This window comes from Lepidochelys olivacea, assembly GCF_965140295.1.
Source record: "Lepidochelys olivacea isolate rLepOli2 genome assembly, chromosome: 1".
Classification (NCBI taxonomy): Eukaryota; Metazoa; Chordata; order Testudines; family Cheloniidae; genus Lepidochelys; species Lepidochelys olivacea.
The window spans coordinates 297144798-297171746 of record NC_140411.1 but is presented as its reverse complement, the minus strand read 5'-3'; the positions used below and the strand labels follow the sequence as shown (position 1 = coordinate 297171746).

The window sequence follows — 26949 nt, the reverse complement described above, 5'->3', positions numbered from 1 at the left end:
AAATTGTGTTTGCAATGCTTTCAGCATTTGGATCCACATACCTGTGTGAGCAGGTATTTTCACACATTAAATCTGTCCTCTGTCCCTCTCCAAGCCGGTTAACAGCTGATCACTCAGAAGTCTGTGTGCAGCTTAAAGTATCCAAATACGTGCCAGACATTGGAAAACTCAGCAAGGAAAAGCAAGGGCAAGGATCACACTAAACTGATAAGATCTGCATTTTAATTTAATTTTAAATGAAGCTTCTTAAACATTTTAAAAACCTTATTATCTTTACATACAATCCTTTAGTTCTATATTATAGACTTATAGAAAGAGACCTTCTAAAAACATTGAAATGTATTACTGGCATGCGAAACCTTCAATTAGAGTGAATAAATGAAGACTCGGCTCACCACTTCTGAAAAGTTGCCGACCCCTGTTCTAGACTGAGCACTGAGTCCCATTGGGTAGATAGAAAGATTAACCTAAATAATCTATACAGAAGCCTGTGGAACCCGCTAAGATTGGGTCCCTAATCCATGAACTATTAGAACTCATTTACAAAGCTTTTCTTAAACATTACATGAATATATTGTCTCAGACTATAGAATTAGAATTTATAATCCCTATTCCATAATGAGATATAATGTATCTTAATTAAGACTATCTTTAGATCGGGATTTTTTTTTATTTAAATCAGATTTTTGAGGGAAAAAGCCTATTTTTTATTTTTTTTAAAAAAAGTCATTGATTTTTATCCACCCTGACAGTGCGGCATGGAGGGGGAGCGGGGGGGGGAAGGATTGATCCCCAGCTGGAGCGAGGCGGGGCCAGGGGCAAGATGAGCACAGTGAGGCATGGGGGGAGGATTAGTCCCTGCTGACTGGAGCAAGGCCCTATGTGGGCAGGGGCCAGGGGCAAAAGCACAGCAGGATGGGAGCTAGGGTTGGTCCCTGGAGCAAGGGAGGGGCTGGGGGTAAACTGCAAGCGCAGCAGGGCTAGGGAGGGGGTAAACAGGCTCTCCCCCACCTCTGCCGACATAGAGCAGGTACCTACCTTCTCCCTGGTTCTAGCCCATTCTCTTCATCTCTCCCTGCACTGAGCTGAGGGTGCACTGAGCACAGGGCTGGGGGTGCAGAGTCTAGGAGGGAGTTATGGTGCAGGAGCAGGCTGGGGGAGGTCTGGCCAGGAGCTTGGGTGAAGGAGGGGGCTCAGGGTTGGGGCAGGAGGTTGGGGTGTGGAGTGCTTACCTGGGCAGCTCCCGTTTGGTGCGAGGGGTGCAGGTTGGAATGTGGGAGGGGGTGCAGGAGTCAGGACTGGGGGCTGGCGGTGTGTGTGCGGAGGGGGAGTGCAGCAGTCAGGGCAGAGGGGTGGGGGTGCTCCCAGGCTCCTGCCCTGAGCAGATCACGGCAGGGGACTGGAGGGGGTATGCCCTGATTCCACCCCCTTCCCCAAGGTGCCGCCGCCACCGCCACCACCACCACCTCTTCTCCACCTCCTCTCCTGAGTGGCAAGCGTGCTGCAGCTCCACTCTTCCCCCTCCCTCGCGCTGGCAAACAGCTGTTCGGCGGCAGGGCAAGGGGGAGGGGCGGGAACACAGCACACTGCGGGAAGAGGCAGGGGAGGAGCTTGGCTGCCGGTGGAGCCTGCCCTGCTGCAGCAGGAGCCCCAGGAACTAGCAGCACTAAGCTTCTGCCCCCAAATTTCTTCTCCCCAAAGGAGAAAGTGGGCTGGCCGCGGCCCCTTTGGAGCGTGGGCCCGGCTCCATGGTACCATGGTAAATCCGGTACTGGGTGCTGGGCTCCCTCGCCATGCTGCAGAGCGGACAGCGCTTGCACCTACTCGGCAGTGTCTACAGTGCCTCTCCCCTGCTTCCCTCCCCTGCACACAGCTGGCTCTTCCCACCACACAGCTGGCTGTAGGCTGTCAGTGCCCAAGGTCTGTCCCTCTCACCTGCACATCTGGCTCACCCCAGCACATAGCTGGCCTGGCCTAGCTCTCAGTGTCCAGCATCTGTCCCCCACCTCTTCTGTACAGCTGTCTCCTGTCCCCTTCCCCCAGCTGTAAAGGATTACATATTGCTCATGTTTGTAGATACATGTATTTTTTGTGTCACTATCATTCCTATCTGAAATTTCCAAAATATACAGCTTTGAAAATCTGAAATTACTCTGTTTTCATTGCTGGAAAACTGATCCTAGTGATCATGTAATTAAAGTCTGCATCATAATGCATGTGCATAAGGGGGCCAAATTAAGGTGGCATGGGCAACCTTAAATCCGGCATTTCCTAACTTTTGAGAGCTTAATTTCGCAGTCTAAATGACTTTATTTTAACATTGGATTTTTAATGTAATTTCCTATTAAAACAAACAAAAATTCTGTTATGTGCAACTGTAACAATCCCCCCCATTATTCATCATCGTAAGAGTCTGAATGCTGTCCATTCAGCATTGCAACATGGACCACTTGAGCTACAGGACCAAGCCAGCCAGCAGTTTGAAAAAGCTTTTTGCCTAGGGGAGGGCATAGTCTGCTGGGCCATGTGTTGGGTCCAAGGGGGAGAAAGAGGGGAATGATTGGCAGAAGTCTGACCTGGCTTTCTTCCCTTTTCCCCCACTCCCACTGCAACAGCGGCTACAGCAGCTCACCTCAATAGCATTTTCAGTGTAGTGTCTGCTGCTGCTTCGGTGGGGGTGAACGCCCAGATCTACTGCCAGAATTTTCCTGGGGAACACAAGTGAGAAGAGGGAAATAGTGATTTTCAACAGTTTAAATCTCAGTAAAACCTGAACAGAATTTCATGGGACAAAGAAAAGGCTCTTCTCTAACCTGAGGGCTTTCGTAAGGCCTTCTGCAAACGACAGAGGTGTTAGAACTTCTCTTTAAAAAAATGGCAAGAATCTTTTTATAATGGACAGCGTTTGGCTACCTAAATATACGGGTCACTTCTATCTTCCCCTTTCTATTATAGACTTAGATACATGAGTCCACTGTAAATATGAGCATAGAGGTTGGCCCATTTAGTATTTGTCTTTGTCCCATAAGTAACAGGGATGTTGTAAATTCTTTTTAGTATGATTGTTATATTTAGAACACCTGGTTGCTGACTTGATTTTAGTCATTTTAGTCTTTCCCAAATTCATATTGTTTCGTTTTTTAAAATGCAAATGATAGTGTAGTTGTCAAGGTAGAATCAGTATGATAAAAATACAAATCCAGTGTCTAACATCGCTCCACTTTTTGTTTTAGTTCCAAGAAACGTAATAAGCTGCAAAAGTATGATCAGGTTCTGCTTCAGTAGAAAAGAGGGTGCTAATTAAAAAACAAAACATAACTATTTTACAGTAATTTGATATTTTAACTCCATGCTAGGATGTAGTCGTCATGCAGCTAAGCCCAATTACGAGACATTTAAAATAGTCTGGAGATAACACTAGCAGTGCTGCATTTTATATTTAAAACTACAGCTGTTGCAGACAATCCTTGAATGGCCAAGTGGGATGATCTAATAGGTCTGCTTCAGCTCTAACTCCTATAATTCTAAGAAATGACAACTGCTGATTGATTTGATTCAAATAGATACTCTGTGTCACGGCAATAATCTAAAGATGCTGGATGTCAAGAAGTTTTAAACGTTAATTATCCCAAACCTTTGAAGTCTGGAGTAATTTATAACAGTTGTATCTAAACACGTTAGTAATAATAGGTAACATTACCATTCAAACAACAGTGAGTAAAGCCATACCTTTGTACCCCTGTTTGTTGTTTAGAGATTTATTTTGCTTAAAGAGAAAGAATATAACCTTACCTTGCCTCATACAAGCCGTTACTTTCATATCAGGGTCAAAATAGGAAAGGCAGGGAAAGAAGTCCTTGTTTTCAGCAGTTTTGCAAGCTTTTAGGAATACATATCTTCTCTCATACAACTTTGGGCCAGATCCCAAACTGGAATAAGTTAACATAGTTCCATTGACTTCAGTGGAGCTATATCAGTTTACAGCAGCTGAGGATCTGGCTCAGTATCACGAACACCTTCCAGTTTAACCGAAGTCACACAGACACCCACTTCTTCAAACTGGGTAGGAATTCTAATGACATTAAGGTTTAGTTGTTAACAAAATGGATGTGAGGATGAGCATTATTAAGGATACGATTTCATCATGGAGATCACGGATTCCGTGACTGTAAGAGACCTCTTCAGCTTCTGCTGCACGCAGCGGCGGGAGCCCCACAGCTCTCAGTCCCCCTCTCCGGGGCTCGGGCTTCAGTCCCAGCCCCAGCGTTCAGCCCCTCCCTCCCCTGTTGTTTTTAGTAAAAGTTACAGGCAGGTCACTGGCTTCCATGAATTTTTGTTTATTGCCCACGACATGCCTGTGACTTTTACTAAAAATAATCGTGACAAAATCTTAACCTTAAGCATTATTACACATGGTGATGCCCACAAGTATTCCCACAAGCTAACTGCAAAAACGTAACTCCAGCATTCAAATTTCTCCATCAGACCCATCATCAATTGTGCCTAAAATGTCATACACATGAATTAACACATTAAGATGTTATTAGTGGATATGACAATCTATCCTATGTTCCTCTAGGGACTGGGTGATGGTTTATGGATATATTAATCTTTTTTATTTTGGCATATATTATAAAGTGATGGATGTGTGGCGTTTAACAGTGTTCTGTGCCTGCTGAGATTTTGCTAATAAAAATAAGAAGTATATCCACATGGGATGCGTTACATTTTGTGAATGCATTTGCACTATGGCCGTGTCCTCCTCTGGTTCAGGGTTGTGCACGTGGCACTGGTTCTTATGGATATTAGTGTATATGGAGCCATGAAAGGATTTTTCAGTTGTTGAGAAGCTCAGACTTCTGGAAAAGTCTCTGGGAAAGATGGGAAGTCAGTTACTGTGAGAGTCCCTGCAGGAACCAAAATGTTTTATAGCAAGGATCTGTAACAGTATATCACAATGGTATGTAAATTACTTGACGGATGCCTTATTTGGTAATCACAGTATGCATCCGGTGAAGTGAGCTGTAGCTCATGAAAGCTTATGCTCAAATAAATTGGTTAGTCTCTAAGGTGCCACAAGTACTCCTTTTCTTTTTGCGAATACAGACTAACACGGCTGTTACTCTGAAACTTGGTAATCATACTGTCACCTAAGCTCCTTCCATTGCCATATTTGCAAGAGTTAATCTGCAATTTTTGAAGGAGAAAATTAGGTAGAAGTTCTGCTGTCCTTATGTCTTACAGAGACTTGTATCTTTACAAAAGGGAACAGTATGATCCTGAGTTTTGTTGCTACTGTAACTTGTTTCTGCTCCTCAACTTCTGTACATAGTCAACTAACAAAAAGAACTGGCTTGTATAGATCTTCATATTTAAAATGTTCTGCACTCCTTACAGGCAGAGTTTGATCAAAAACCTGACTCCTTGTTCTTTAACGATGGCCAACGAAGAATTGACTTTGTTTTGGTGTATGAAGATGAGAACAAAAATGAGAATCGCAAGAAGAGTGTGAATAAAAAGCAAATGGTAAGGTGTTTCTCAGTTTCTGTTTCATGAAGGCATTGGTCATAATTAGCATGGAAAAAATAATTGATTTTTTTCAGTTCAGGCCAAACTGAAAGCTGGGGGAGAGAGGAGGGGAATTGTTTCAGGTTGATCCGAAACTAAACAAAAAAACAAAACAAAACCAAAAAAATTGATTTTTTTTTTTTGCAAACGAAATGTTTGACCCAAAACTAAATTTTATTTCAGTTTTTCATTTTGTTTTGGGCCATTTTTTTTGGTGTTTTCACCTTTTTTTTTTAATTATCTAAATTTCAAAACAAAACACCATTTTGAAAGGAAAGGTCAAAATGAAATGTTACAAAATGTTTTGACTTTTTCAGTATTTTTTTCTTTTTTTTTTTTTTTTTTGGCTGAAATTATTATCTAAATGCAGTTTGGCAAGTAGTATCAGTGCCCCTGAAAACTGCATATTTCAGTGAATTTACTATTTGCCAAAAAATGTCACCCAACTCCATAGTTCAGGGTGAAGCCAGACTTGTATTTTAAGCACTATTTCTATCTTCTCTCACTTTTGTTTCGGGTAACCAATCTGTCTTTCAGGGAATTTGGAAAGAGTAGGAATAGAGATGTTTATATGTTGCTTGGTCAAAAATTACATGTGTTTTCCCTGTGGTTCATAATTTTTCAGCCCACATGTTCTCAGCAGCAGCAAGTTTTCTGAACTCCAACTTTCACTCATAAATACTGGTTTTTAGGCAGTGAGGAATAGGGCAGTTTTAATTCACAGACCACTTCCCTTGAGAGAACAATCAAGGAATCATTATTGTTGTAGGCTGGCTCCTCTAGCTTCGGTGCTAGCCTGACGTGCCCCACCATTAATCCGCTCAAGGCTATGCCTTCACAAAGGAAATCCCCATCACCCCCATAGGGACAGCTTTAGCAGAAAGCAACCAGAAGTGGGGCCAAGGATCTGGCCTTGAATGTGAGGGATTATCATAAACTCTGGGATTAGTGTGAGCTCCAAGATTGAGCTCCCAGATGGCTCAGAGCTTGGGGCCAAGCTTGCAGCTGGAGGTCCATTTGTGCACTTCACAGGATTAGATTTCTGTGACGAAAGCATCAGCATCTGGAATGCTCTGGGGCGTCATCACTGACTTGATACATATTAAGGATCACTAGGGGTAGTAAATGATTGGCAGAGAACTGGGGAGTTCTGAAGGACCAGGATTTGGGGGGATATGGAGGAGGGGATAATTTGGAGAACAGTTGTGGGGGCCACGGAGAGGAATGGGAAAGAGAAGGCATTGCTGGGAGTTATAGGGAAAACATGGGTGTTAAGAGTGGGTGGGAGGAAGAACATAGAAACAGGAATGCCAGACTGGATCAGATCCAAGGTTCATCTAGTCCAGTATCCTGCCTCTGACAGTGGCCAGAGCTACTTGCTTCAGAGAAAGGTGTACGAACCCTGCAGTAAACAGTTTTTCAATAATGTACTCCAAATATAAGTCTCATCTTGGTCTCTAATAGTTAGAGACTGGCTTAAACCCAGGAGCACAAGGTTTAATAGCCCTTCCAAAGTTTTAGTCATCATTAATGATGACAACTCTGGATTTTCTTCATAACTGTATAAATACCCAATTATACCTACTGGCATCTTGTCAAGTTCTTGGCCTTAATGACTTCCTATGGCACTGAATCCTACTGTCAAATTACACATTGTGTGAAAAAGTATTTCCTTTGATCAGTTCTGAATTACCCACTTTTTAAATTTTTCCCTTCTTCTTCTGTTATGAGACAGGGAGAACAGAAGTTCCTGATCTGCCTTCTTGATATCATTTATTATTTTATATGCATATATAATGACCATCTTATTCTTTTTCTTTCCAATGTAAACAACCCCAATCTTTTAAATCTTTATATGAGAGTTTTTCCAGGCCTTTAATCATCCTTGTCGCTCTTTTCTGCACCAAGGAGAAATAGGATGTTAAAAAGAATAATCTTGACTAGGGCAGGGGCACAAAGAGAGAGAGAGCAGATTGTCACTTCCTATATCCTCTCTCCTCACAGTCCTTTGCCCCAGCAAGAGCTGGTCAAAAAGTTTCAAATTCCAAGTTTTCAACAAGAAAAAAAGGATAATTTTTTCATGAAAATGTTCATGAAAAATTCATCCTATTTTTCAATGAACTCCAACCTCAACATATTTTAAGGTGTATAACATTTACATAGATAAAGTTTTCAGCATTAAATGTATGCACATAAGAAAGGGATCAGGACAGAATACAAAAGGGATAAACCTGAGATGTGGAGGGAGATAAATGGGTCATTGAGACAGGAGGCAGGGCCCTCTTCCCACTTTGCCTTAAAGCCTATGCTCTAATCTGTTTCATCCATTTTTCCCACTTCACAAGCCTGCTGCTCCAGAACACCCGTTTCTCAGACACACACAAATGTACTCCAGCAACACCATACCTTCCGTACTCTTCTCTCTGTGTCCCTCCCCCAGCAATACTATTCCCCTAATACTTTCTTCTCCCATGTCACCCCAGTAGTCTGATCCTCCACCATGATCCCCTGCAATATGTCAGCTTCCTATTCACACCAATGTCTTGTTAGTGCACAGTAGGAATAGTGCTATTGAACTGCTACAGAGAAAGGTCAAACATGGTTATTTAATTTCTTCAGTATGCCCAACTGCAGATTTTGTTGATAAAGATATCTAGAACCAAGAGAACATTTCCAGCCATACTATTACAGCACATAGGCATCGTAGGTCACATTTTAGTCCTGGACTCCTTGATATTGTCCCTTTTTTTAGGATTATGTAGACGTACCTACACTTGAAAGGTGCATTTTAACACATACTTCACTCTTGTTCTGAGCAATGTTTCTCTCTTAAATCTTTGAGTTCTAAGAGACTCTGCTGGAAACGGGCAAGGATACAACACAATACCAAAAGCAGCAGGTTTATGAATAATGACTTGCCTTAGGGAAAAGGAGGAGTAGGAGTAAAAAGCCATGTAGCTAAATGGGTTGATATTCACTGCACAGTATTGCAGTTGGCATTGCTGAGGCAGCCATAAGGAATGTCATTAGTGGTGTTTAATAGAGTACAACAGTGGGTGGATGTAGCTTTACACATGGTCACAAGTACCAAAATGAAGTGGAGAGGTAATTAAAAACAAACAGCTGCCCTTTTGGAAACATTGTCATATCAATTACATTTTTATGTTTTTGTCTGTCATTTTGGTCAGAGTCCAAATGTATTTTTTTAAAATGAGTGTCTTGTCCAAATAGTGATGAAAATTAAACATGTGCAATAAATTATTAGTATTTTATTATGTAGATAAAATTAACCCTTGAATTATCAGACCAGTAAGATTATCAGTATTCTGCTAGGTGTTTTCCATCCATAAAAGAAGGTGCAGTCCGTGTCCCCAGGGGCTTACAATCTAAGGCCCCTTCCTGTCATTTGTTGCGTGTGCACAGACTGCTGTGCCTCTGTGGAGCCCAGGTGAAGTCAGTGGGGCTCTGTGCATGCAGTAGTACACCTACATATTATGAATTGCAGGACCAGGGTCCATAGGACACAAAAAGAGGGGATAGTGGGTACAAGTGGCCAAGGTGGAGACTAGCCACTTTTTGATAATTTTATGATGACATGATCTGAGGGAGTGTGGAGGGTGTATTTTCCATTATTTTTATATATAATATGCTATTTCCAGTTACAGAATTGCAGAGAGTATTGAGACCAAATTCGACACCACTTCATTTCATAAGCAAATTCTGTATAGACATGTAAAACTTCCTGTTTCCTTCCAAGTAATGCACTGGATTTTCTCTGGGTCTTACTGCAGCCTCCTATTAGGAAGAGGAGAGAGAAGAAGCAAAGAAATAAAGGGAGTTAGAGTAATTGAAAATGGTGGGTGGAGAATAAAACAAAAGTTTCTGTAACTAAGAGGTGGAAGGGAAGATGGTGTATTTATTTGTTGTGCAGTTTTGCAGCCGTGGAAAATACTAATAAATAGAAAATGTAATGACAGAATTAGCATTTTGGCCTATCAGAATTCCCAGAAAGATGTGAAAATATTTTATGTGTAAAGATTTTATTTGCCTTGGAGTAATCTCAAATCTTTTTATGTTGTCTTTTACAGGCACTATTGCTTATTTGTTTATATTTTCTTTTGGGGCAAATTGACTAGTACTTTTATGATGAAATACTATTACTAGTAACCAAAATAGGAAATGTTGTCATTTACAATCAACTTTAAATACTGCATACTTCACTGTCTGTCCCTGATTAATAATAAACTGAAAAAAGCCAAACTTTATATACAGCACATTGTGCAATTCAAGGTGCTTAAAGACTGAAAGTTTTCTTGTTTGTACTACTCTTTCTTTGACTCCCCTGGCAACTTTATATACCTGTTAGCCAGGTGTTTATTGTGTACAGAGCTTTAGAACTCTGGTTTATTGAAGAGTAATAGATCCAAAGGGGTCTATTCTCCTGGGGTGAAATTGTGGCTTCATGGAATAAAATAGAAAAACTCCCATTGACTTCAATTGAAACAGGATTTCACCCTTGATAGGTAAGGATAAGATCTACTAGGACAAGTTCTGGCATGAATTGCACTCCACACAACCCTATTTTGTGACATGTAAATAAGGGCAGAAATTAGCTCATTGACTCATTAAAATTAATGAGAGTTAGGATCCATATATTCAGAAGTGGTCACTGATTTAAACCCAGTGGCCTTCAAGCTTCAACTCCCAGAATGCCTCAAAGATTCACCCCATGTTTCAGGTTTGTCTCCTCAAATGGTTCATCAACAACCTCCTTGCCCAACTGGGTAGACCTTCTTCCATCCTCGCACCAGTTATTGTCCATGGATAGGAGGAATACAAAGTACCTTGACCCGCAGCGAGTCAGGGGGAAGCTCTAGATCAGTGTTTCTCAAATGCAGCCACTGTGGCCACATGTGGCCACCAGGGGCTTTTCTTGCGGCCACAGCGTCACGGGGGGGAGAGGAGGGGAGGGAAAAGTAGCGGCCCTTCCCCCTCCCTGTTGCTCCTGGATGTATTTCCTTGGTGTTGGTTGCTGGGGCCGCCAACGGGGGTTGGGCCGACACCTGGGGCACAACACTGGAGGAGCTGGCAGTCGGTGAATTCCCCACCTTCCCGGGGTGGTGGGGCTCAGACTTGGGGCTTCAGCCCTGGGCCCTGGCTGCGTGGCAGCAGGCACTGGCCTCCAGCTGCAGGGCTTCAGGCTCTAGCCCCTGGCTGACTCCCCTTCCAGATATCCAGGGCTTAATTTGTCCACAGGCTTGGCCGGGGTGAGTAAGTCTACTGTGAAAAGTGCTATTTGTATGTTGGTTAATATCGCTTTTCACAGCAGACGTACTAGCTAGCAGTAAAAAAATTACAATGATTTGGATGTATCTATGGGCATATTTATTTGTTTTTCCTAAAGCTAATTAAATACTTTAGGAAAAAGTATGAGAGCGGTCACCAGCAAAAGTTGGTGGGCACTCTCTGAGGCCACCAAAAATTTGTCCTGAGAACCCCTGCTCTAGATAGATTGGAAGAGGTACAGTCTTGGAAACCAAAAGAAAACATTCATACTCCCTGTCTCCTGCAGTAATTTCATTGAAGATACTCTGACAAGCCAGGGCTGGGGGACCCTAGGAGGAGCTCTCAAGGGGTGGAGTACAGGTACTGTCAGGAACTCAGCTGGCTCCAGGCATGATCACCTAGCACCCCACTGAGCTCAGCAGGGATCATTAAACCCTCACCATTTAAGCCTTGAAGCAAGAGCTGCACAGTGGCTGCTCTATGCCTGCAGCTGTGCCAGACCTGCTTCCTGTACTGTACCTTGCTCTAACCTATGCCTGCTACAGTTCTAGCCCTCATTCCTATCGTGCTCACAATTTCTGATTACTGGGTTCCAACCATTGTCTTAGAATTTCCTGACCATGACTTTGGCTTCTGACCTTGGTTCTGTGATGACTGCTGGCTCCAACCATTGGTTGGACCTCTGACCACGCCTCTGGTTCTACCCTCTGATTCTTCTCCACCCAGTAGGCCACACTGCCTACATCCCATTGTAGGACAGTTGTTTAGGTAGGAAGATGGCAGAACTGAATGATCAGAGAATGAATTTGTAATGGAAAAAATCAGCCTGGTCAAGGGATTTTCACCAAAGTCACTTTGCAGTGCGATAGCTCAGTAGCTCCACATCCCTAATAATTCTAATGGGATTTCATGAATATAACTGAGGGCGGAAATTGACCCATGTTAATTTTAGGGCTGTCAAGCAATTAAAAAAAATAATCGCACCATTAATCACGCTGTTAAACAGTAATAGAATACCATTTATTTAAATATTTTTGGATTTTTCTACATTTTCAAATATATTGATTTCAATTACAACACAGAATACAAAGTGTACAGTGCTCACTTTATATTTGTTTGATTGCAAATATTTGCACTGCAAAAAACAAATGAAATAGTATTTTTTCAGTTCACTTAATTCAAGTACTGTAATGCAGTCTCTTAATCATGAAAGTTGAACTTACAAATGTAGAATTATACACAAAAAATAACTGCACTCAAAAATAAAACAATGTAAAACTTTAGAGACTACAAGTCCAATCAGTCCTACTTCTTGTTCAGCCAATTGCTCGGACAAACAAGTTTGTTTACATTTGCAGGAGATAATGCTGCCCGCTTCTTGTTTACAACGTCACCTGAAAGTGAGAACAGGCATTCGCATGGCACCATTGTAGCCAGTGTTGAAAGATATTTACATGCCAGATGCGCTAAAGATTCATATATCCCTTCATGCTTCAACCACCATTCCAGAGGACATGCTGATGATGGGTTCTGCTCTATAATGATCCATAGCAGTGCAGACCAACACATGTTCATTTTCATCATCTGAGTCAGATGCCACCAGCAGAAGGTTGATTTTCTTTTTTGGTTGTCTGGGTTCTGAAGTTTCTGCATCAGAGTGTTGTTCTTTTAAGGCTTCTGAAAGCATGCTCCACACCTTGTGCCTTTCAGATTTTGGACGGCACTTCAGATTCTTAAACCTTGGGTCGAGTGCTATAGCTATCTTTAGAAATCTCACAATGGTGCCTTCTTTGCGTTTTGTCAAATCTGCAATGAAAATGTTCTTAAAACAAACAACATGCTGGGTCATCACTCGAGACTGGTATAACATGATATATATGGTAGAATGCAGGTAAAGCACAGAGCAGGAGACATACAATTCTCCCACAAGGAGTTCAGTCAGAAATTTAATTGTGTTGTTTTTTTAACGAGTGTCGTCATCAGCATGGAAGCATGTCCTCTGGAATGGTGGCCAAAGCATAAAAGGGCATATGAATGTTTAGCATATCTGGCACGTAAATACCTTGCAATGTCAGCTACAAAAGTGCCATGCGAACATCTGTTCTCATTGTCAGGTGACACTGTAAATAAGAAGTGGGCAGCATTATCTCCCGTAAACGTAAACAAACTTGTTTCTCTCCGCAATTGGCTGAACAAGAAGTAGGACTGAGTGGACTTGTAGGCTCTAAAATTTTATATTGTTTTGTTTTTGAGTGCAGTTATGTAACAAAAAAATCTACATTTGTAAGTTGCGCTTTCACGATAAAGAGATTGCACTATGGTACTTGTATGAGGTGAATTGAAAAATACTATTTCTTTTATTTTTACAGTGCAAATATTTGTAATAAAAATAATAAAGTACAGTACAGTACACTTTTTGTATTCTGTGTTGTAATTGAAATCAATATATTTGGAAATGTAGAAAAAATCCAAAAGAAATTTCAATTGGTTTTCTGTTGTTTAACAGTGCAATTAAAACTGCAATTAATCGCAATTTAGTTTTTTTAATTACAATTAATTTTGAGTTAATCGTGTGAGTTAACTGTGATTAATCAACAGCTCTAGTTACTTTGTATGTATTAGTAGCATGATTAGGTAAATTGCAGGGGGGGGCTTTCCTCTTCATGGCTTAGCCCTCTGGCCAAGTCACCGTGGTGTCCCCCAGGGTAATAACACTCTCCTTCCTAACTGTCTCTGGCAGTCCCTAAATGGGCTGCACACCTACCATGCCATTCCGAAACTGGCTTTTAGGGGAACTCTGGCCTGCACTCTAATCCAGTTTCCAGTCCAGGTACCCTAAACCCAGCAGCTCTGCGCTTTATTCTCCAAGCCCTTACTGCTGTTCCCTGGACTGCTTCCTACCTTAGCTAATACAGGCTCCTGCTCTTCCTCCTTGTGTCAAGGACTATATCTGTAGGCCAGGTCTCTGTTGCCAGCTCCCTGGCTTTATAGAAGCCATGCCTGTTTGTGCCCAGCTGAACTTCTTCACCAGTTAAGCCTCATTGCGTTCTAGCTCCACCTTCAGGAGCTAATTGGCCTCTCTTGCCTATGTTAACTCCTACAGGGCTAGTGTGGGGTGAATGACCCATCACAATTCACCTTCCCTAGCTGCATCCCCATGTGCTTCTGTGTCTTTGCAGTATAGTCGAAACCAAAAGTCAGAAATGCTGAAATACTATGAAGGAAGCCTGTTCTCATACGATTTCCAGACAAATTTATCAGACTCGGAAGGGGTTGATAAGCTTCATATAAGCATCTGAACTTGAACTCTGAGCCCTTTGAAGTTTACCTGAAACTAACATTACAAGCACTGTTGAAAATCAAAACAATTTAGGACTAGATGCCAAACTCCAATGGGTGGAGTGCATTTCCAGTAAATTTTATAACTATCTGAGGGTGTGCTAATTTTTGTGTGTGTCTGAGATTAAAATTTCTCCCATGAAGTATGAATTTAAATCCCCGCAATTGATGTGCTCAGTTTAGTCCCCATGAACTATTTTCATCTACAAGTCATTAGAGTTTCAGTAAGTGTTCCAATATGCCATTTTTTTTCCTGCTGGGATCCTTAAATAGCTTGTATTTGAAAACTAATGAGGCAGCAATAGAAAGGTAAATTCAAAATAAATTAACAGATAATGTGGTTTTAGTCCCAGTCCAATTTACATTGAAAGACTCTCATTGACTTCAGTGGGAGTTGGATCAGAACCATCGTTTCTGATCTTCGTCACCAATGAAGATAAAACAATCTGTGCTTTATAAAAATAATTTTAAAAAAATCTTTATCCAGGCAACAAAGAAACAACCTACAGCAAATATTTGATGTTCAGCAATTTCTACAGAAAGTTTACAGAGAACTCTAGATTAGCAGGATATGAGAGGTTTGTTTTCGTAAGTAAACAGTCTTTTTCTAAATTGTTCCTGCTAATCAAATACAATTCATCTAATTTAGTTTAGCTACCTGACAAACAGAAAATTGGTTTGAACAATTTAAAAAACCAACATTACTTCTTCCTTTGTTTTTGAATGTGTCATGCCTGAAGAAAGGGAACAATATCTGTGTTATTAAAATAAACACTGCAAACAAATATGATATTTGAGGTCCATTTTATGCAATTGCTTGGGTCTGCAAAAGGCAGCAAGCTACATAAACTGTTTGTTTGCCAAGATTACCTATCTTGCAGTGAAGTAAGAAAGTTGAAAGAGCCCATTAAGTTAAGGGAGAAGGGCAACCACACCTGTTCTGCAGTCTGGTGGAGAGATTTGTTTGGCAGGGCTGAGGGTAGTAAGGAACTTCTGGAAATAAGGTCTCTATTCATGTGGCAACCCTACTCGTATCCTGCTCCCACTTTCTTGCCTCACCTACTGGGGCAGGAGAGAAATCAGGAATTATAAGTGGGCAGCTCCATGGGGCGATGGGTCCAGAACTAGTTTCTTTCCAAGTACAATTATTAAAAATTATCATTGACAGTCAGGGTGGAGTCAGCAGTGTTACCAATCTCAAGTGTTCAAAAATCATGAGTTAGGCCTGCAGAAATCATGAGATTGGCTTAAAATTTATATATATATTTAATATGAAAAAACTCTATTGTATAGGGTTTCTTTTTTCTTTGCCTTCAGGTTTCTGAGCCTTTACGGTACACTCACTTCACATTTTCAAGCTTTAGTCTTGCAACTATGAGCAATAGAATCTGACTTTTTTAATGAAAAAAACGAAGCAGAGAATCTCTTGATGCCAGAAGCAACAGCTTTAAGAAAACTGCCCAATAAAATCATGAAAGATGGCAAAAATGAGATTGGAGGGTTGGTTGTTCTATTCTCCCCCCACCCAACTACCAGTGGGGTGCCTTAAGCCTGATGAGCCCATGTTCTCTTGGTGACTGACAGATCTCCCTCTGATGTTCTGAAGACCAAATTAACTTGTGGAACTCATTGCATGCTATCATTATTGAAGAAAATGGACTAGCAAGATTTTTTTTAAAAAAGGATTAGACACATGTAAATAACCACAGTATCAACATTTACATTATCTAGAAAAAAAGAGACTTTCTGTCTTTGTGCTTCATGTATTAGTCAAATGACAGCAGGAATCAAGAAGAAATATGACTAAGATGAGACATCATAAAAAGATTAAAATAATAGTATAAAGAAGATAGTTCTATTGTTCTCCTTGTCTCATAACACACAAACAAAGGGATGAATAGTCCATTAAATTTTTTAAAAGTTGGAAATTCGAAACCAATAAAAGGAAATACTTTTTTTCACACGTGGGATTAAACTGTAGAATGTGTTACCACAAGAAATTGTTGAGTCCAAGAATTGAATAAGTTCTTAAAAGGGATTGGATATTTATAGGGCTGTCAAGAATATCCAGACTTATCATAGTTAATGCTAACAAAAATTTTGTAAGAGATTTTAAACCTCAGGGTTTAAATCAGGGGTGGACAAACTTTTTGGCCCGAGGGCCAGATCGGCATCACAAAATGTATGGAGGGTCGGGTAGGGAAGGCTGTGCCTCCCCAAACAGCCTGGCCCCCGCCCCATAGCCGCCCCCTCCCACTTCCTGCCTTCTGACTGCCCCCCTCAGAACCCACGACCCATCCAACCGCCCCTGCTCCCTGTCCCCTGACTGCCCCGACCTTATCCACAGCCCAGCCCCTAAGCACCCCCTGGGACCCCATCCCCTATCCAACCCTCCCTGTCCCATGACTGCCCCAACCCCTATCCACCCCACCAACCCCTGACCTCAGAACCTCTGCCCATCCAACCGCCCCCTGCTCCCTGTCCCCTGACTTCCCCCACCCAGAACATCCAACCACCCCTTGCTCCCTGTCCCCTGACTGCCCCCAGGATCCCCTGCCCCTTACCCAATCCCCCCGCTCCCTGCCCCCTTACCATGCTGCTCAGAGCAGTAGGAGCTCACAGCCCCGCTGCCCAGCAGGAGCGGTGGGCCAAAGTGCTGGTGGCATGGCAGGCTGAGGCTGTGGGGGAGGGGGGCAGTGGGGGAGGGGTCGGGGGCTAGCCTCCCCAGCCGGGAGCTCAGGGGCCGGATGTGGCCCACAGGCCGTAGTTTGTCCACCTCTGGTTTAAACCAATCTCTAACTATTAGAGATTAGGATGAGACCTAAATTGAAGGCAGATTATCCAACATCAGCCCGCTGTGGAGTTCTTAGACCTTCTTCTGAAGTATCTGGTACTGACTTCTGTCAGAAACAGGATACCTGGTGGATCTTGGATCTGAGCCAGTATGCCAATTCCCATGTTCCTATCAAGGTTCTGATTCTGCTTCCAGTTTAGTCAATAAGAGTTTTGCCATTGGTTGTTGGAGCAGGACTGGATGTTATGTACAGAGGTTACAGCTGGATGCAGAGTGCCAGAGTAGGTGGATATAGGCGGTTCTTGTTTGAGAAGCTTTGAGATCGGAAGTCCTTAAGCACAGGACAATACAAACAACTAAGAATATGGTCTGGGGTGTGAAAACAATCTATTGCACTTAATAACCCAGAAGACTAATCATGGATCTTCACCTAGAATATGTGATAATTAGACGAACAAACTGCCCATAGAGGAGTTTATATAGTGGGCTTCAAGTAGCTTTAATTTGGTCTACTTCACATCAACTTTTAAAATATCTAGTAAAAATACAAATCTCTTTGTGAGTTCCTTATTTTGTTCCATTCGTGGGGTTCTGAGGAATTTCACAGAGTGTACAGCTGAGCATCAGAGACAGATTTCAGATTTTTGAGCCTCTGGATAGATTGCCAAGTGAGAGACACTCTGTGAGTGAAATTAACATTTCTCATGGACTTCTGCAAATTGCTGTCACTCTGCACATCGTGGGGTCTGTAGCTGCCCCATCTGCCAGCTCCTTTGTTACATGAGGAAAGGCTATGAAACCAGGCCTCCCTCCCTCCCCACCTAGGGACACTGAGGACTGCTGGACAACACCACTACCCCTACAGCCACTCCAACCACGAGATTTTTAATTGTAGGATGTTGCATTTATGGATTGTGAGATTGGTGAGGATTTAGATAGAATCATAATATGAGGTTATGTCCTTATTGTGAAAAACGGAAAAAATTGCAGACTATTGGCAGGGAAATGGGGGGATTGGTTGACATGGCAAGATTTTGGAGGTGAAGAATATTTACCGGTGGGTAGCACAAGCTACTGGGAGGCATTCCCTCAGTGGTTAAATTAGGTGAGAAAAGGAGAAGATTGCCGATGTTGATGACCGTTTTCACAGAGCCAGAATTTGGGGCTGACTCATCTCTGTGATGCATCAGACTAAAATGCTAGATACAAATCAAGATCTGAACTTGTGTCTCGGCCCACCTGTAATTGTAAAACATGGGTTAAAGATCAAGTGCCTTCAGTAATCCAAGAGAGCAGGTATGCCACATAACTGCATTTTAAAGTGTTATTGCTTTTAGAAAAAAGTATAAGACTAGTGGTTAATAGTGCACTGACTGCCATAGCAATTATAATATAAATATTGAGGATAATAACTCATCATCTGGGTGATTCTTCACTTTTGCTGGACAATCCTGTTCCTTTATTTTATGTACACTACTTTATATGAATGACATAAATCAGCAAACAAAGATATTTTACTACTTGCAATTGATTTTAACAGAGGAAGAGGCGCGCATATGAGTCTAATCTGATAAGCAATGGCTTGCAACTTGAAGCAACAAGATCGGTGAGTATCCTTTCCTTTGTGTAGACTATTGTGTTTGAAAGCAGACTTTGGCTCCATATGGAAAAGGAAATAAGTCCATGAATGCACTGTAGCTTCTTCACCCTCTTTATTTCTATGAGATCAGGATGTTGGGGTCACAAGAGGTTCCCCTTGCTGCCTCTTTCCCTATTCTTTGTCTAGGAGCCAGGAATCTATGTGCTGAAATCATGGATCTGTCACTGACTTGCTCTGTGGCCTTGAGCAAAGTCACTTAAGCTTTGTCTCTGTTTCTTTCTCTGCAAAATGGAGGTAGTAGTCACCTACTTCACAGAGGGGTTGGGAAGATTAAATAGTTAGTTTGTTCAGCACTTTGAAAACATGAAGCCCTATAAAAATTCTAAGGGACCAGTTCTGCCCCATGCCCTCGTGGCATATAGGAATTGTAAATGGGACTCCAGAGCTTGGGGAGAATTCACCTAATGAAACAGCAGCCATAGATCTGACATAAGTGGCGAATGTTCCTTGCAAGCCCCAGCATAGTGGGAGTAGCTGTAGCACTCAGCATTATGGAGATTCTGGGCTGCATTCCAGCCTGTAGGCATCCCTGGATAGGCTGCTACAAGATGAAGCAGCCACTGGGGATGTTCTCATTTACACTGGAGGCCATGTTAGCCACCGCAGTATCCCAGAATCCAGGCAGCACAAAGATGGATCTTCCCCTCCTTTCTTCCTGGGCTGCCGTGGCTCCCAGCAGATGCAGCACAGGATCTGGCACAAAGTATTTTTATGATTATTTTGTAACGTAATGAGCTCCGGAACAGGAGGCCCTCTGCCACTTTCTCCCAAATGGGGCTCAAAATCCACATCTTTAGGCTTTTGATTAAATAGAAAGTTACAGTGGAAACCCCACTTGTGGCATCCCAGCACATGATTTGGCCCTCTGACCATAGCATGCACCTCAGTGTGCAAGAAGAACTGTTAGGAGAAAATCCAACATGGATATATTGCTACTTGTAAATGGTACATTGTAAATTTGTGCTGGTTTTGGTAATCCTGCAATGCTAATGGTTCAAAATCTTTTTAAATAGTGAGCTTCCTGAGAACTAGATCTAAAAATAAGCATTAAGAAAGGTAATGTAGGTAATGTGTGCTAAAATTTAAATTGCTTTGTAAAATATTTTGCAAGATGTTACCATTAAAGCAACAATTTAGTGATCTTTTTAAAATGCCAGTCTCTCCAGAGAGTTCTCATCTCCCTTCGGTGCCTTTACGGAAGTTAATGAGATGTTCACTAAAATGGATAAAGAATACACCCCTGAATTGGTTTTCTATGGGTTTTAAAGAGAAGGGAAAATCTGTAAAAAGAAAAGGAGGTCTTGTGGCACCTTAGAGACTAATAAATTTATTTGAGCATCGGATGCATCCAATGAAGTGAGTTGTAGCTCATGAAAGCTTATGCTCAAATAAATTTATTAGTCTCTAAGGTGCCACAAGTACTCCTTTTCCTTTTGCGGATACAGACTAACACGGCTGCTACTCTGAAACCTGTGAAAATCTGTGTTACTTTAAAAGTATTATGAAGAGCTCTTTGCTTTCATTTTTTGTGGGCATACGTTTTTAATATTCTTTCACTTTAGGTCTTAGATGAAAAGCTTATTTTTGTAAAAGTGCACGCACCTTGGGAAGTGCTATGCACATATGCCGAGGTTATGCACATCAAATTGCCGCTGAAGCCCAATGACCTGAAAACCCGAGATTCAGCTTTCAACTGGTTTAGTAGACTCTTCCGAGTGGATGAAAATATCATCAAACCAGAGCAAGAGTTTTTCACTGCCCCATTTGAAAAGGCCCGTTTGTCTGATTTTTACATTCAAGACAAAGACATCTTCTTCAACCCAGCAACCAGAAGCAGAATTGTAAGTCAATATAAAGATTTATTTCTTTTCTGTCTCTAAACCCACACAAAGACATTTGTTTATTTCTCTTTGTCAATCAGAGCAACACAACCACCATCACCAATAACAGACAACCCTCCTGACACATTAGAAATGTACTGTAGAGAACAATCCTACATTCACTAGGAAACTGACTGGACAGTCTAATGAGGTGAAATTCCGAACCTTTGTCCAACTTGGGTTCCACTTATGCCCCAAAATAGAGTTTAAGTGGGACTTAAATGGGGGCAGTGGCCTTGTACAGTGAATTTCACCCAAAGAACTTGCCCCTCTTTAGCATCTATGATTCTGGGATGACATAAGTTATGGTTTATATTCCTCACTTACAAATTGCAAGAGATTCAAGGCATTTTGTACTTTTCAGGTTCATTTTATTCTTTCCCGTGTGGAATATGCAGTAAGAGACAATGTGAAAAAGTTTGGTATTAACAAACTCCTGGACTCTGGGATCTACAAGGCAGCATTTCCTCTTCATGATGTAAGTCCAATGCTTGGAACAGGTATCTTAGTTGGGAATAAATTTGTATGCTGATTGAAGGCATATGCATGATTCCTATAGCAAAATGCCTATGGGCGTTGATTTTATTTGTTCACTGACTGTCCTATTTGGAGACAATGGCTGGAAGAAAATTTTCCTTCAAAACTCTTTTTCAGAGGAATACTGATTTTTCAAGTCAACAGAATTTTCCACAAAAAGTGTCTTTTCAGAGAAGATTTCAATTTTTATTTCAAAAACCAAACACCCAGAAACTGAAGTATTTTTATCTGGAAATGCTGCCGAGGTGCCTGATGGGAGCTGTATGTAGTTCAGTTGCCTCACGTCCCTATTGGCCTCTGTGCACCAGGCTCCCCAGCCAGTCTATATCTTCTATGATGCTCCATGGCCAGAAACTCCCAGGATGTATCACTTTCCTCTCCAAGAGGGAAAGCCAAATGATCTTCCTCATCGCCTTTCTTGTTGCACTATAGAATGAGAATGGAAAAATCCATTAAAAATTCTTAATACAAGTCCACATTTTCACCAAATACGTTTACAACTAACCTAGCAAGGAAATGAAGGGTTATTTCCCTCTGTACCCTCTTTTGAATCTAAAACAGATGCTGGAAGCCCTTCATTTATTCTCCAGAATTTTCAGCTTTCATTGTGGTACATCACTGTCCTGAAGAAAGCACGTGATAGTATGTTAAGGGTACTTAAAGTTTCATTTTTAATTAGAACTGATCCTTTTGTATTTATTCTCCCAATCCTAGGCACCAAGCCTGCAAATACTTGCATGCATGTTTAAGCACATGACTAAACCCCATTTTTTTCAGTGAGATGACTCCCATAATTAAAATTAAGCATGTGCATAAGTATTTGCAAGATCAGGTCCTTAATGACAAGCCTCTGTACTGTTAGTGCTTGCTTACTTCCAACTCCTTTTTTGTAATTTGCAATGGAACTTGGGCTAAGAGATTACCCTGGATACTAGTCTCACAAGTGTAGCTCCACAGGGATCAGATTTCACACAGCCAGCGGGGCTGAAGTGGCACTGTAAACTGGTTCAGCTGCCCGTACGGTTTGGGTACTGTAAGTGGTTATTTTATGAGACAGTGTTTCCATATTCATTCTCTTTTGCAGTCTAGATTCAATCACCGGTCAGAGGACCCCAACTGCCCTAATGAACGGTATCTTCTTTACAAGGAATGGGCTCACCCCCGAAGTATTTACAAACTGCAGCCATTGGATCTTGTCAGGTGAGTATGCATATGATCAGTACAATTCAGAAAGACCGAGGAATTCACATAACATTTTCATGTTTTGGTACATTGAAGATTCATGTCTTAATTCTAATTGCTGATATGTTTGCCCATATCTGCACACACATTTGAGCATGCTGTTTCTGACTTTATAAGATACAGGCACATGCCTATATAACCAATCAAAAGTGAGCTTCAGTGAGAAGTCGGCATTGCATGCAAATATAAAAAATCATGCAAATTCACAGAAATGGTTAGCTGCTGTACCTCTGAGTCACACACTGTAAAAATATGAAAATAGAGTCTAGCCCTAAATATTTGGAATAGCCGGTTGTCTGAGAAAGAAATGTGGAGTTATTTGCATTTTCAAAGAGTATTTTTCCCCTCACAGGAAATATTATGGAGAGAAAACTGGAATATATTTTGCTTGGCTTGGTTTTTACACTCAAATGCTGAGCGTGGCAGCAGTAGTAGGACTTGCCTGTTTTTTATATGGATACCTAACGAAGGACAACTGCACATGGAGGTACCGGATGGACAGTTCAAATGTATTTTCGTATTGACACAGTTCTGAATACTCACAAATAGCATGGAGTTTTCTAGGCATTAAAAAAAAAGGAACCTTGTTAGTGATCCCAGGTTGAAGTTCATGGTACTGTTGAATGAACACTATGAAAAGGAAATGACAAGCATATATCAGGGCTACAAGAACATTGGTGGGTCATCTAGTCCAAGGGACATGAAAATCCTCCGACGCTCCCCCCCGATTTCTTCTACTTCCCTTGCATCCTCCCTTCTCATTGTGCATGTTCCCTCCTCTACTCTCTGTCCTCCTTCTCCTTCCTGACATATACTGTAAGCAAACAAAGAGCCATATCATGCCATCAGCTTTTAAGCAGAATTCCCTATTGAAATCAGTGGGGAGTTGTGCTATAAATCTGATGGCACATTATGGCCCGAAGGCTTTTACAAATCAGAATGTACAGAGACATTCATGTCAAATAAAAAGGACATAGAATGAAAGGGGCAGATGAGCAAAATGATTAAAACAACGAAAACATTAAAAGAGCATCCCAAAATATAAATCAGTTTTCTGCCTTCAAAATAAAGAAGACATAAAAGGAAATTAAAAAGCAGAGAAAGAAAATGACAATAAATCGTGGGGAGAAAATAAAGAATACAGCACGGCATCTGAAACAGAATCAAATCATAATATCTTTTAGGAAACTAAAGCTACCATGTACGGAAAGGGCTCTCTAAGGACCTGATCCGATACTTAGTCAGTCATTGAAATGATTCCCATTGACTTCAGTGAGTGGTGGATCAATCCCTGCACTAACAAAAATCAAGTTAATGGAGAAACAAATACAGAGAATAAGAATAGCAACTGGCTTGTTTCTGAAGTTAAAGATGCAAAGATACAGGGCAAAAAAGTAAGACAGACATGAGATGTTACAATGACTTGTATTTAAGATTTTGTTTTTTTCATTCTTTATAGTTTGACAATTCTTTTTGAATCCACATACAGTATAATGTAAAAATGTAAAGAAAACAGTGAAAAATCAAAACTTCAACACAGGTTACCATAGCATGCCCATTTATGTTTGCTGCTCCCTATAGGAGAGCAAAAACTTTCTCATAGGTGAAATTCACATATGGGTGGAGGGCCTGCTAAAAGGCACTGCTTGGAACTCAGGACTCCCCCCCCCCCCCTTTCTATAGGAGAATAGGCAGAACAGCAGCACAGGGGAAATTCTGCTCCCCCTTTACACCCTGAAGAGACACATTGGTGGGAAAGGGGCTACTGGATCTGCACTTATGCAGATCCCCTGATCCTCTTTCACCCTCTGTAGCTAGAACTACTTCAGACTATTTTAGCTACTCCAAGTGACTCTGCAGCCACTCCCTGGCCTGAAGAGAATTCCTCACTTTTCCGCCTCGAACCTCCCCTACCACCATGCTCAGATTGAACATTATAGGGTGGATTTGCCCATTATAAATCAGGTAAAAGAGTCACCCTGAAATCCTGAAAATGTGAACAATAGGATTTTTTAAGATCTCTGTTTTGTTCTTAACTTGATTCCTTTTAGAGAATAGCTCCAAGAGTAATGGGAGATAATTCCTTCCATGCTTCATAATCTAATCTGCAGTCTATTGAGGGCTAAGAGTGGAAGTGGAGGAGGCGCATTGTCTGAAAGCAGCACACTTAGCAACTTATTCCGTACTTCACCGAGTTATCACACCATCTACAAGCATTAATGGTAGTCTGAGTTTCGTGCTTGTGTAATTGATTGATTTTATTTTTAGCCAAGAAGTGTGTGATCCCAACATCGGTGGCAACATCATAATGTGCCCGCAGTGTGATCAGGAATGCACATACTGGAACCTCACTATTACCTGTGAATCCTCTAAGGTAGCATGCCATTTACATCCTGCAGAAATGGGCTTCTAAGTTCAGTTGCAGTAGCCTTTGTATTTTCTCTTAAACCATCCATGGGGTGAAGTGGCAGCAGTGTTATTCTCCCTCCAGTGCAAGATTAATGTTTCTTCAGCACAGCAATATAAAAGGTACAAGAGAGAAACATGTGAAAAGGGAAATGTTGGAAGGAAAAGGCAGAAGGCAACCCCACAATTACCATATCAAAGCAGTATTTTCTTATTAAATAGGTTAATGTTTTTTGTGTCACTTCTTGTTTGTCAGAATTATTTGTTCATTTGCTCTGTGTGTGTTTGTGAGAGAGAGAGAGAATACAATGTGTGTGTGTCATGTCAACTGAAATTCCTAACACTGAAGTACTGGCTCTCCTCTTCCAGTACAGTGAGTGGTGGAACATTGATACTACAGCAGTTGTATACCCTTTTGCTGCATATTTGACTCGTAGGTTTAATGTAGGTTTTCTGCATTTAATTTCCTTGATTTTGCACATTGGAAGAATACTAGGAGGAAAGGTGAAGATTAAACCATGTAAAAGCTCAAAACTAAAATCAAAATGTGCAACATTCTATCAGCGTTCTTATCCCATGTAGAAAAATTACTGACCCATTATGGCTAAATCGTTTATATTTTAATTCTTTACAGAAACTGTGTATATTCGATAGCTTCGGAACACTAATATTTGCAGTATTTATGGGAGTATGGGGTAAGTCGATTTCAAGGTTTTGCTTTCTGTCTACAGTTTTGTCGTCTAATTTTGGGCAGACCTAAGGCATAAGCCAAAAAGTGTAGCTAAATGTACAACTATTTCAGTTTCTAGTGTTCAGGAATATTACAAAAGGGAATTCACACATAAAAATTAAGCATAACAGTAACTCTTTTTAGCATCATTTGGAGACTGATTTCAGAACTTCCAGGGGCAGATAGGAACAGTGGGGTGGGTTTTTTTTTTTTTTTCAGTGTTTGCTTCATCCTTTTAAACTCGGAGAAAAGGAAGAAGAAGGGATTAGAATTGCCCAGTGGTAAACCAGCAGGAGCCACATGCTTAAACATGTCTGGCAAAGGAACTGTTTTTCTCCAAGGAATCTTGGAGCTCTCTATTCCTACTAGCAGCTGCGTGACTGAGGAAGGCAATGGGAAAAATAGAGCCATTTTTTATAAACTCTAGTAATTATTTCTTTCCTTCTTCATTTACGTAATTGATACGCAAAACATGCAGTAATTACAAGCACTAGGGACATCTTGTGGCAGTGAAAGTGTCTCTTTAATCAGGGGGTTCCCACTGACTGATTCTATTCTGTACTGGATTCAGTGGACAAGTCAAAGCTTATTTTTCCAGAAAGTGTCTTGTTTCACTGGACCGCAGAGGCAGAACCAGAATTTTCTTAGCAAGGGGGCCCATGTTACTGGCCAAGTAGCAGAGTTCACAGTATGTGCTACTTCCCAATTTCTTCATTGACGGGACTCTGCTTTATGCATGAGTTGCTTACCTGGAGGTTTGCAGATGTTTATGGGGTTCCTTCCCATTCCCCTCTCCCACCGCTTCACAGTGTCACCCATGTCCTCACCAACCCACCATCTCTTCTTCCAGAGCAAGCCTGGAAATGGATGTGGTAGAGGAGGCAGCGTGAGATGGCAGCCCGGGGCTCAGAGAAGTGGGGAGCCAGGTCCAAGATGTCTCCCCCGTTCTCCCCTCCCACCAGAGAGATGGGGAGCAGCCAGGATCTTTCCTCGCACCCCTCCTCTCCCATCAGAGAGACGGGGACTGTAAATTAGTAGTAGCAGCATTGTCTATGGCCAAGGGAGGAGCCTGAGGGTCCCTCCCCGCTTTATTAAGCCTCTTTAGATTGTCCATATTAGCAAGGTTGCTAATTGGCTTTAACTGTAGCCCCTTAACTAGAGTAATTACTTGTTGGTGATTAACAAGTAATGTTGACTTGGAAGCTAGTCAGCAAAGTTACAGAGGTAAGTTTTATGTTATCAGTGGTGCTCCTTGAAGGGTAGTGTACAGAAGACAACTACTGTAACATTTTAGAACAATATCTCAGCTTGATAAGAAAAGGTTAATATGCTTGTTATTGTAAAACATGTTGTACTTTGATCTTTTGATAATGAACTTAATATAAAGTGCTTTAAAGTAACTATTTCAATAAAATAATTAAGTTAAATTTGATTCTTTTAAGAACTTTTCAAAGGTATACTATGCTTAAGATACCAGCAGGAAATTCCCTAAATCAAAGATTAGAAC

General features: G+C 41.4%; 1 protein-coding gene across 2 annotated transcripts in view; it reads left to right on the top strand.

Moving 5' to 3' along the window:
- Positions 1 to 26949, top strand: part of ANO6 (anoctamin 6) — a 135939-nt gene that overhangs the window by 76184 nt on the left and 32806 nt on the right. For both annotated transcript variants that reach the window (XM_084621058.1, XM_084621059.1), the window contains exons 3-10: positions 5398 to 5526; positions 18528 to 18593; positions 20210 to 20488; positions 20892 to 21005; positions 22149 to 22264; positions 22659 to 22793; positions 24575 to 24680; positions 25347 to 25407. In XM_084621058.1, the coding sequence (XP_084477184.1) occupies positions 5398 to 5526; positions 18528 to 18593; positions 20210 to 20488; positions 20892 to 21005; positions 22149 to 22264; positions 22659 to 22793; positions 24575 to 24680; positions 25347 to 25407 (1006 nt within the window). The remainder of the gene's footprint in view (positions 1 to 5397; positions 5527 to 18527; positions 18594 to 20209; positions 20489 to 20891; positions 21006 to 22148; positions 22265 to 22658; positions 22794 to 24574; positions 24681 to 25346; positions 25408 to 26949) is intronic.